The following is a 12,648-nucleotide window of genomic DNA, read 5'->3' on the forward strand; positions in this document are numbered from 1 at the left end:
CGTGAAGATACACGATGCTCAGTCTCACCAGGACAACTTTTGCTACAACAGCTGCTGTACTCAGTGTTTTTCTATCTTTGTCAAGGTGAAAGCTGCTTCGAAGTATGTGGACGTGCCTGTAAGTATTCATTTTACATCTCCGCTGTTGTAATGTATGTGTGTATAGTATGGGTCATTGTGCCTTTATCAAGTTTTGATTTGCTCATCAGATATATTTTGGAGAAATTTTAAAGTACTAAATCTAAATTCTGAAAGCTTTGGTGACTGTTTGGCTTCAAAATGTCTTCATTAATCCCAGTCCATGTTGTGTTTGCATGACTCACATGCATGTAAGTGCTGTTAAGACTCCTCTGTATTGTGTCACTCAACATATAATTCCACCCCATGATAAGAATTTGTAATCCACTTCATATAGTAGTTACATGATGACACGTGTGTCTGTAATGTAAAGAAATGAGAAGAGACAGCCTTTAACCTTTTGGGTAAAAAAAAAAAAGGTGTAAATATTGTAATATTTAAAAAAAAAAACTACTTAGAAAACGAAATAGTTCATATTAGAAAACTAATATGACGTGACATTCAGAGAGGCAAGAATTTGTGAAATTTACTGATCACATCTCCCGCGAAGCCTCAGCCTACACACATGATGAGTCATCACCTTCTCACAAAGACAAATTTCTGCTTTTGACTTTAAAATGACATTTGCTCTTTTATATGATGTACAGAGTGAGTGTTGGGATTTCCATTTGTTGAAATTCCATCCATCTGTCTATTCATCCATCCAACCATTCCAGTGGACCCACTACTGATTGGAGGTGTTGAAGGGATCCAGTGTAGTGCGTGTGTGTGTGTGTCTGTGTGTGAGTGTGTGTGTGCATGTGTGTGCGTGTGTGTGTGTGTGTGTGTGGTTCTGCAGCATACCTAAATGGTGTATTCTGTCATTTGATGGTGATTAAATCAAATCTGACTTAAATCGCTGTTCTACCTCTTGCTGTTAAGTAGCTAATAAAAAGTTCAAAGAGATGTCATAATTATGTGTGCCTATGCCAAGAGGCACACATATTACTATTCGTCGGATTTATTATTTATGTGTGCCTATGACAAGAGGCACACATATTACTATTCGTCGGATTTATTATTATGTGTGCCTATGACAACAGGCACACATATTACTATTCCTCGGATTTATTATGTGTGCCTATGACAAGAGGCACACATATTACTATTCCTCGGATTTATTATTATGTGTGCCTATGACAAGAGGCACACATATTACTATTCCTCGGATTTATTATTATGTGTGCCTATGCCAAGAGGCACACATATTACTATTCGTCGGATTTATTATTATTATTATTATTATTATTATTCTCCAGTTTCGCCTGAAATTTTGCAGCTTAATCTCGCCCGCAGTTTTGAGACAAGCTTCATATATGTTACCTCATTTTGTGCGGCTGGATCAGGAATGGTGTGCTATGACTTTTGGTGTTTATAACTATTATAGTTTTTAAATATTAATATTTTAGTGAAAATTTTCCCGCCTCTCTGCCTAACAGTTTTGACAATAGGGTTACATATGTTAGATCATTTTGTGCGGCTGGAGCTGGACTAGTATGGTATACACTTTTGGTGTTCATGACTTTTATAGTTTTTGAAATATTTAGATTTTAGTTCAAATTTAGGCCAATTTCCATAGAAACAGACTTTATTTGTGGTGGGTTGGCTCTCTCTAGTGGTATACCGGGAGTAGTACGGCCGAAATCTGTATGCTTGTTTTTAAACTCAATATCCCATAATGCATAGCACGCCTCTGCCGAGTTCAACAATGGCGGACACCTCTTCGTTTTAAACGTCTTTTATTCGTGTTTCTAGGTCACAAAATGAACTTTTAAGATATTTTCAGGCGAGAATGTAGGTGTGTAAACTTCAAATATCTGCTCGTTTTGTCAAAACATCCCATATTATATCTGACGATGTTGCCGGCTAACTAGCTAGCGTGGCTAGCGCCGCTCGATGTGGAAATAATAACTGAGTTGTTTGGTCTTGGCTAACGCGCAGCTACAACAGAGAGCAGCTATCTACCGTGTGTGTCAGAAAAACATGCGCGGAACGAGACATAGGAGGCGGGCGGGGACCGCCGATCGACCGGTGGTAGATCGTGGATCAGGCAAACCTAAGGCAGGAGCGTGAGGTGAACTGAATTTCAGGTAAGAAGTTATGAATTGCACAGGAGTTTCTATAGAGCTGTGTGCGCGCTAAGTTACTGACGTTGAACTTTATTTTATTCATAACGGTTAGTCCGTAGAGTTGCCGTACAAACGGAATCGTCCCACATTCAGAGAAAATATTACGATTTATTCTGTCGTTATGAAGCCTCCCCTGTCATTCTCTGGCCTGTTGCAACTTCAATCGTGAAACTGATCAACGATCGGCTTTTTCGCTCTTGTTTATCGCGCTAAACAACAGCAGCACGTTTAAGCTTGATCAGCTGTTGTTAGAATTCATTTGATTTTAATTTTGCGGCTGGTCCAAACCAGGAGATGTCCTTACTGAATCATCAGAGCTGAACTGGTGATGGAGAAACAGGTTTACCCTTTACAGGGCTGCGAAAATCGCTAGCCCGACGTCCCCGGCTAGCGATTTTTCCAATCGGGCTACCAAAATCCATCTCAGCCCCTGCCCGTCGGGCTATCATGGGAGGGAAAGATATGTCAATGCTTTTGCATTCTTTCGCAAATGTAGCTGAGTAATTATGTCATCGGCATCGATGAGCCACTGTCAATATGTGACACACTGAAATCGCGTTTGAATTTGCGCTTGTTTTTGCTTTCACTTTCACTTTGCGCTAACTGTGTGTAGAGAGCGACAGCACTAATTGGTAAGTCACAGATTAATTGCACACCAATTCCTCTGACATCGTCTTATCAATCGTTAGCTTACTATCAAACATGACAAGTGAAATCTCCTGCAGCAAGCTTAAACGTGATAGAGGCTGATTACGCAGAGAATTGCTGATCGTTATGTAAGTATGCATGTAAGAGCAGATGGATTTAAGCAGGTATTTTAGTTCTGCAGAGCCAAACAAGAGAGGTCAGGGTGAAGAAGGGCAGCCAAAGAAAAGCCAACCACAAAACGGAAAAGTTATGACAAATCAGACTATGAGGGAAAAAGAAAGCGCAGCTTTATGGTTTCATGGACTAAAGAATTTATGTGGCTGGAATACGACGAGCTAAATAACCTCATGTTCTGCCGGGTGTGTTGTGAGTTTCCCTCGATTTCTGAGTCGACAAGCGCCTTTGTTACTGGGACCAGTCATTTTAAGAAAGACCCCATCAGAACCCATGACAAATGCAAGAAATGCATTATTGCCCAGTCTGCAATATCTTTCCCAGAACAAACACCAATTGCAAAAGCATACTAAAAATAAACCAAGCATAACAAGAAGTCCTGAAAAATCTGTTTAGAACAGCCTACTATGTTGCAAAGAGTGAACTACCACTGGCAAAATTTAGCAGTCTTTGCAAACTTCAAAAAGCAAATGGCCTAGATCTTGGTTGCACTTGCCTCTTACCTGTGATTTCAGTGGAAATGTCAAAAATAAGGATCTGACACAGACTGATTCCTGTTGTACAGTTCTTACAAGTTCATAGAAATTTGTTCAATTAGAACCAAATATTTGAGTTGATGATTGAAATTGTTGTTGTAATTTGTGTTTAAATATTTTTAGATTGATGTTTTGTTTCCTTTACAATATTATACTTTAATGTATAATATTGTAAAGGAAACAAAACATCAATCCAAAAATTGTCCTCTTTTTTTTTTTTTTATTCGGGCTACTTAAATTTATTACCAAAAACTGAAGAGTGCCTCCCCGAAGGGCTACCAGGGATTTTGAAATTTTGCGAGCCCTGCTTTAGGTGACATGAATGAGTTGAAGGAAGTTATGAACTGTTTCTCAGAGACAAATAAACACCCAGCTCCTGTTTTTGTGTAGCTGACAGCTGGTAACTGTGCAGGGGCGGATCTAGCAAAGCTTTTGCCAGGGGCCAGGTAGGGCATTAACAGGGAAAGGGGGACACAAAGATATACTTTTCTTTCTTACTCTCGTATAAAATATTTAGCTTTTTATTAAATAGTTATCTGCATCTTACAACCAAAGTTTGTATAATAATACACAAGATTGGCTGTAGACCATTGTTAATCATTTACTGTGTAAAAATAACAAAAACAAAAAGTAAATGCAAAAGTGCATAAATATTTATTTTACGTGTTTGATGTGTGTGGCGGGCGTGGTCTGCAGTGCCGCTGCAGGGGAGGTGGACCCACGGGCGTAAAGTCTGTGCTCTTTCGGCTGTTTTTGGGTGTGTGTCGGGCTGTCAGTTGAAAAGCTACAGCCGGCTGTGTGGGTACACCAAGCATGTGTGAAAAGTGGTCCATAACGTAATGCTTCAAAGAGTGTTCATGCAAACATTGTCGGGTCTGCCGTGGTACAATGGGACTTCTGCTCATGAACCTGTGTGCACAGCATCTGCAAATCGGGGCTGTGCAAAGTCACTTCATCTTTACCCAAAACTGTAAGCTGTCATCTGTGAGGCGCGAGCGGTGTTTGTTTTACCATAGTTCACGGTGGAGAATGGCTGCTCTTCTGAGTTTTGCTCTCTGTAGCCGTATGAATGTCAAACTACACTGATTCGCAGCGGCATAGGCACACATAAAATTTCTTCTGAAATTTTCGCTTTTAGTTATTATGTGTGCCTATGGAAAGAGGCACACATATTACTATTCGTCGGATTTATTATTATTATTATTCTCCAGTTTCCGCCTGAAATTTTGCAGCTTAATCTCGCCCGCAGTTTTGAGACAAGCTTCATATATGTTACCTCATTTTGTGCGGCCGGATCTGGAATGGTGTGCTATGACTTTTGGTGTTTATGAATTTTATAGTTTTTAAATATTAATATTTTAGTGAAAATTTTTCCGCGCTCCTCTGCCAAACAGTTTTGACATTAGGGTTACATATGTTAGATCATTTTGTGCGGCTGGAGCTGGACTATTATGTTATGACTTTTGGTGTTTATAACTTTTATAGTTTTTAAATATTAATATTTTAGTGCAAATTTAGGCCAATTCATCTTTTGGCGCCAAATAAACAGACTTCATTTGTGGTGTCTTGGCTCTCTCTAGTGGTATACCGGGAGTAGTACAGCCGAAAAGATTTATCCTTGTGTTGAAAACTCCATATCCCACAATTCATAGCACGCCTCTACAGAGTGAACAATGGCGGCCACCACTTCGTTTTTTATATGTCTTTTATTCGTGTTTCTAGGTCACAAAATAAGCTTTTAAGATATTTTCAGGCGAGAATGTAGGTGTGTAAACTTCAAATATCTGCTTGTTTTATCAAGACATCCCATATTTAGCGACAGTGCTCTGACTACGTTGGTCCTGCCTGACAGCTAGCCGGCTACCTAGCTAGCTGCCGCACTTGGCTGCAAATGGATAGCGAGGGACTCTCTCTGTCGTTTCACCTCCCTGGTCTCTCGCAAATGCTCGCATAGAATCGGAGTTACAGCTGGATGTGGAAAAAATAACTGAGTTGTTTGGTGGTGGAGCTACAACAGAGGGCAGCTACCCACGGTGTGTGACAGAAAGGACATGCCGCCAACGAGACATATGAGGCCGGGCAGGCGATTGCTAACGCGGTGGTCAATCATGGATCAGGGAAAGCGAAGGCAGGAGCGTGAGGTGAACTGAATTTCAGGTAAGAAGTTATGAACTGCACTCTATTTGGGTCAGATATAAACCGAGTTTAGGTGTAGTTTATTTAGCAGCAGTTCTCTTATGTGTTGCTGATAGTCGGCTAGCTAGCTAGCGCCGCTAGCATAGTTAGTCTCGCGCCGCTAGCAACCCTTCGTGAAAAAGCACCCAGGCTTGGCTTATATTGAGGCGGGTGAAACTCGTGTCAGCACCCGTCGCTCTCTATTTGGGTCAGATATAAACCGAGTTTAGGTGTAGTTTACTTAGCAGCAGTTCTCTTATGTGTTGCTGATAGTCGGCTAGCTAGCTAGCGCCGCTAGCATAGTTAGCTCGCGCGCTAGCAACCCTTCGTGGAAAAAGCACCCAGGCTTGGCTTATATTGAGGCGTGGTGAAACTCGTGTCAGCACCGGTCGCTCTCTATTTGGGTCAGATATAAACCGAGTTTAGGTGTAATTTATTTTCGTTGACCTTTACAATCATAATGCCACGGAGTTTATATACAGCTGTGTGCGCACTAAGTTACTGACGTTGGACTTTATTTTATTCATTAGGGTTAGTTCATAGAGTTGCCGTGCCGCATAAACGGAATCGTCCCACATTCAGAGAAAACATTATGATTTATTCTGTCGTTACGAAGCCTCCCCTGTCATTCTCTCGCGTGTTGAAACGTCAATCATGAAACTGATCAATGATCGGCTGTTCGCTCTTATTTATCGCGCTAAACAACAGCAGCACGTTTAAGCTTGATCAGCTGTTGTTAGAATTCTTTTGATTTTAATTTCTAGTATCAGCTGATGTTTGCTGGAGCATGAAGATGAAATCAGGAGATGTCCTTACTGAATCATCAGAGCTGAACTGGTGATGGAGAAACAGGTTTACACTTTAGGTGACATGAATGAGTTGAAGGAAGTTATGAGTTGTTTCTGAGAGACAAAGACCAAGCTCCTTTTTGTGTAGCTGACAGCTGGTAACTGTGCAGGGGCGGATCTAGCAAAGCTTTTAGGGGGAGCTAGGGCATTAACAGAGAAAGGTGGACACAAAGATATACTTTTCTTTCTTACTCTCATATAAAATATTTAGCTTTTATTAAATAGTTATCTGAATCTCACAACCAAAGTTTGTATAATAATACACAGGATTGGCTGTAGACCATTGTTCATAATTCAGAACACTGTGTAAAAATAACAAAAACAAAAAGTGAATGCATGTGTGAAAAGTGGTCTATAATGTAATGCTTCAAAGCGTGTTCATGCAAACATTGTCGGGTCTGCCGTGGTACAATGGGACTTCTGCTCATGAACCTGTGTGCACAGCGTCTGCAAATCGGCGCTGTACAAAGTAACTTCATCTTTACACAAAACTGTAAGCTGTCATCTGTGAAGCGTGAGCGGTGTTTGTTTTTTACCATAGTTCATGGTGGAGAATGGCTGCTCTTCTGAGTTTTGCTCTCTGTAGCCGTATGAATGGCAAACTACAGTGATTAGCAGCGGCATAGGGCACATAAAATTTCTTCTGAAATTTTCGCTTTCTAGTTATTATTATTATTCTCCAGTTTCCGCCTGAAATTTTGCAGCGAATCTCGCCCCGCAGTTTTGAGACAAGCTTCATATATGTTACCTCATTTTGTGCGGCCGGATCTGGAATGGTGTGCTATGACTTTTGGTCTTTGTGAATTTTATAGTTTTTAAATATTAATATTTTAGTGAAAATTTTCCCGCGCTCCTCTGCCGAACAGCTTTGACATTAGGGTTACATATGTTAGATCATTTTGTGCGGCTGGAGCTGGACTATTATGTCATGACTTTTGGTGTTCATGACTTTTATAGTTTTTAAATATTAATATTTTAGTGCAAATTAGGCCAATTCATCTTTTGGCGGCAAATAAACAGACTTCATTTGTGGTGCGTTGGCTCTCTCTAGTGGTATGCCGGGAGTGGTACAGCCTGTCTACCCTTATTTGGATTACCGTAATGATGACAATTTCAACGGTGCGCACAGCGTCGCTGCTTTCAGGAGCCATTGGAATTTTTAAGGTTGCGCAAATCATTCAAAAGTTACGGTAATGCTTGGTGGAAAACTCAATATCCCACAATTCATTGCACGCCTCTACAGAGTGAACAATGGCGGCCACCACTTCGTTTTATATGTCTTTTATTCGTGTTTCTAGGTCACAAAATAAGCTTTTAAGATATTTTCAGGCGAGAATGTAGGTGTGTAAACTTCAAATATCTGCTTGTTTTATCAAGACATCCCATATTTAGCGACAGTGCTCTGACTACGTCGGTCCTGCCTGACAGCTAGCCGGCTACCTAGCTAGCTGCCGCACTTGGCTGCAAATGGATAGCGAGGGACTCTCTCTGTCGTTTCACCTCCCGGTCTCGCAAATGCTCGCATAGAATCGGAGTTACAGCTGGATGTGGAAAAAATAACTGAGTTGTTTGGTGGTGCTATAACGCGGAGCTACAACAGTGGGCAGCTATCCACCGTGTATGACAGAAAGGATATGCCGCGAATGAGACATACGAGGCAGGCGACCGGTGTTTGCTAACGCGGAGGTCAATCGTGGATCAGGGAAAGCGAAGGCAGGAGCGTGAGGTGAACTGAATTTCAGGTAAGAAGTTATGAACTGCACTCTATTTCGGTCAGATATAAACCGAGTTTAGGTGTAGTTTATTTAGCAACAGTTCTCTTACGTGTTGCTGATAGCCGGCTGGCTAGCTAGCTAGCGCCGCTAGCTTAGTTAGCTAGCGCCGCTAGCTTAGCTAGCTAGCGTGGCTAGCGACCCTTCGAAAAAACCACCCAGGCTTGGCTGATAGTGAGGTGGCTAAAATTTGTTTAATCGCCCGATCGCTCGGCAAGGGTCTGTGTCTTAGCTGGACTTATTTTTCGTTTATATGGGCCGATGATGCTGGTCGATGTGGAAAAAATAACTGAGTTGTTTGGTGGTGGAGCTACAACAGAGGGCAGCTATCCACCGTGTGTGACAGAAAGGACATGCCGCCAACGAGACATACGAGGCCGGGCAGGCGATTGCTAACGCGGTGGTCAATCATGGATCAGGGAAAGCGAAGGCAGGAGCGTGAGGAAATAACTGAGTTGTTTGGTGGTGGAGCTACAACAGAGGGCAGCTATCCACCGGTGTGTGACAGAAAGGACATGCCGCCAACGAGACATACGAGGCCGGGCAGGCGATTGCTAACGCGGTGGTCAATCATGGATCAGGAAAGCGAAGGCAGGAGCGTGAGGTGAACTGAATTTCAGGTAAGAAGTTATGAACTGCACTCTATTTCGGTCAGATATAAACCGAGTTTAGGTGTAGTTTATTTTCGTTGTGCTGACTTTTTCAATCACTTACAATAACTCGTACTGCGTTCTAGCTAGCACGACGGAGTTTCTATACAGCTGTGTGCGCATGTTGAACTTTATGACAGCCTCCCCTGTCATTCTCTCGCCTGTTGAAACTTCAGTCATGAAACTGATCAATGATCGGCGTTTCTCTCTTGTTTGTTTATCGCGCAAAACAACAGCAGCACGTTTAAGCTTGATCAGCTGTTGTTAGAATTCATTTGCTTTTAATTTCTGGTATCAGCTGATGTTTGCTGGAGCTACAGCTGTAAAAACGGCAGATGTCCTTACTGAATCATCAGAGCTGAACTGGTGATGGAGAAACAGGTTTACTCTTTAGGTGACATGAATAAGTTGAAGGAAGTTATGAACTATTTTTGACAGACAAATACAGGGAGTGCAGAATTATTAGGCAAGTTGTATTTTTGAGGAATAATTTTATTATTGAACAACAACCATGTTCTAAATGAACCCAAAAACTCATTAATATCAAAGCTGAAACTTTTTGGAAGTAGTTTTAGTTTTAGCTATTTTAGGGGATATCTGTGTGTGCAGGTGACTATTACTGTGCATAATTATTAGGCAACTTAACAAAAACAAATATATACCCATTTCAATTATTTATTTTACCAGTGAAACCAATATAACATCTCCACATTCACAAATATACATTTCTGACATTCAAAAACAAAACCAAAGCAAATCAGCGACCAATATAGCCACCTTTCTTTGCAAGGACACTCAAAAGCCTGCCATCCATGGATTCTGTCAGTGTTTTGATCTGTTCACCATCAACATTGCGTGCAGCAGCAACCACAGCCTCCCAGACACTGTTCAGAGAGGTGTATTGTTTTCCTTCCTTGTAAATCTCACATTTGATGATGGACCACAGGTTCTCAATGGGTTCAGATCAGGTGAACAAGGAGGCCATGTCATTAGTTTTTCTTCTTTTATACCCTTTCTTGCCAGCCACGCTGTGGAGTACTTGGACGCGCGTGTGATGGAGCATTGTCCTGCATGAAAATCATGTTTTTCTTGAAGGATGCAGACTTCTTCCTGTACCACTGCTTGAAGAAGGTGTCTTCCAGAAACTTGCAGTAGGACTGGGAGTTGAGCTTGACGCCATCCTCAACCCGAAAAGGCCCCACAAGCTCACCTTTGATGATACCAGCCCAAACCAGTACTCCACCTCCACCTTGCTGGCGCTCTGAGTCGGACTGGAGCTCTCTGCCCTTTACCAATCCAGCCACGGGCCCATCCATCTGGCCCATCAAGACTCACTCTCATTTCATCAGTCCATAAAACCTTAGAAAAATCAGTCTTGAGATATTTCTTGGCCCAGTCTTGACGTTTCAGCTTGTGTGTCTTGTTCAGTGGTGGTCGTCTTTCAGCCTTTCTTACCTTGGCCATGTCTCTGAGTATTGCACACCTTGTGCTTTTGGGCACTCCAGTGATGTTGCAGCTCTGAAATATGGCCAAACTGGTGGCAAGTGGCATCTTGGCAGCTGCACGCTTGACTTTTCTCAGTTCATGGGCAGTTATTTTGCGCCTTGGTTTTTCCACACGCTTCTTGCGACCCTGTTGACTATTTTGAATGAAACGCTTGATTGTTCGATGATCACGCTTCAGAAGCTTTGCAATTTTAAGACTGCTGCATCCCTCTGCAAGATATCTCACTATTTTTGACTTTTCTGAGCCTGTCAAGTCCTTCTTTTGACCCATTTTGCCAAAGGAAAGGAAGTTGCCTAATAATTATGCACACCTGATATAGGGTGTTGATGTCATTAGACCACACCCTTCTCATTACAGAGATGCACATCACCTAATATGCTTAATTGGTAGTAGGCTTTCGAGCCTATACAGCTTGGAGTAAGACAACATGCATGAAGAGGACGATGTGGACAAAATACTCATTTGCCTAATAATTCTGCACTCCCTGTAAACACCAAGCTCCTTTTTTTTGTGTAGCTGACAGCTGGTAACTGTGCAGGGGCGGATCTAGCAAAGCTTTTGCCAGGGGGCCAGGTAGGGCATTAACAGAGAAAGGTGGACATAAAGATATACTTTTCTTTCAGCTTTTATTAAATGCTTATCCGAATCTTACAACCAAAGTTTGTATAATAATACACAAGGTTGGCTGTAGACCATTGTTCATCATTCAGAACACTGTGTAAAAATAACAAAAAACAAAAAGTGAATGCATGTGTGAAAAGTGGTCTATAATGTAATGCTTCAAAGTGTGTTCATGCAAACATTGTCGGGTCTGCCGTGGTACAATGGGACTTCTGCTCATGAACCTGTGTGCACAGCGTCTGCAAATCGGCGCTGTACAAAGTAACTTCATCTTTACACAAAACTGTAAGCTGTCATCTGTGAAGCGTGAGCGGTGTTTGTTTTTACCATAGTTCATGGTGGAGAATGGCTGCTCTTCTGAGTTTTGCTCTCTGTAGCTGTATGAATGGCAAACTACAGTGATTAGCAGCGGCATAGGCACACATAAAATTTCTTCTGAAATTTTCGCTTTCTAGTTATTATTATTATTTTCCTTTTTCCGCCTGAAATTTTGCAGTGTATCTCGACCCGCAGTTTTGAGACAAGCTTCATATATGTTACCTCATTTTGTGCGGCTGGATCTGGAATGGTGTGCTATGACTTTTGGTGTTTATGAATATTATAGTTTTTAAATATTAATATTTTAGTGAAAATTTTCCCGCGCTCCTCTGCCAAACAGTTTTGACAATAGGGGTACACATGTTACATCATTTTGTGCGGCTGGAGCTGGGCTAGTATGGTGTGACTTTTGGTGTTTATAACTTTTATAGTTTTTGAAATATTTAGATTTTAGTGCAAATTTAGGCCAATTTCTAGGCTCCTGAGAAAGATTCTGCTTTTGGCACCATAGAAACAGACTTCATTTGTGGTGTGTTGGCTCTCTCTAGTGGTATACCGGGAGTAGTACGGCTTAAAGGGTGCCATGCTTGGTGAAAACTACATATCCCACAATTCATAGCATGCCTCTACCGAGTCAAACAATGGCGGACACCACTTCGTTTTATATGTCTTTTATTCGTGTTTCTAGGTCACAAAATACACTTTTAAGATATTTTCAGGCGAGAATGTAGGTGTGTAAACTTCAAATATCTGCTCGTTTTAACAAGACATCCCATATTAGCGACAATTCTCTTAAGTGTTGCTGATAGTCGGGTTAGTTAGCTAGCGCCGCTAGCTTAGCTAGCTAGCTAAGCCTTCGTGAAAAACCACCCAGGCTTGGCTGATAGTGAGGTGGCTAAAATTTGTTTAATCGCCCGATCGCTCAGCAAGGGTCTGTGTCTTAGCTGGACTTATTTTTCGTTTATATGGGCCGATGATGCTGGTCGATGTGGAAAAATAACTGAGTTGTTTGGTGGTGGAGCTACAACAGAGGGCAGCTATCCACGGTGTGTGACAGAAAGGACATGCCGCGAACGAGACATACAAGGCGGTGAGGCTACCGCGGATCGACCGCTGTTTGCTAACGCGGAGGTCAATCGTGGATGAGGAAAAGC

General features: G+C 41.8%; 1 protein-coding gene across 1 annotated transcript in view; it reads left to right on the plus strand.

Moving 5' to 3' along the window:
• cadpsa (Ca2+-dependent activator protein for secretion a) overlaps positions 1–12,648 on the plus strand; it is a 378,183-nt gene that overhangs the window by 306,708 nt on the left and 58,827 nt on the right. The window contains exon 25 of the mRNA XM_039611943.1: positions 86–118. Coding sequence (XP_039467877.1) covers positions 86–118 — 33 coding nt within the window. The remainder of the gene's footprint in view (positions 1–85; positions 119–12,648) is intronic.

The sequence above is a fragment of the Oreochromis aureus genome, linkage group 5 (assembly GCF_013358895.1).
Source record: "Oreochromis aureus strain Israel breed Guangdong linkage group 5, ZZ_aureus, whole genome shotgun sequence".
NCBI classification, from domain to species: domain Eukaryota; kingdom Metazoa; phylum Chordata; class Actinopteri; order Cichliformes; family Cichlidae; genus Oreochromis; species Oreochromis aureus.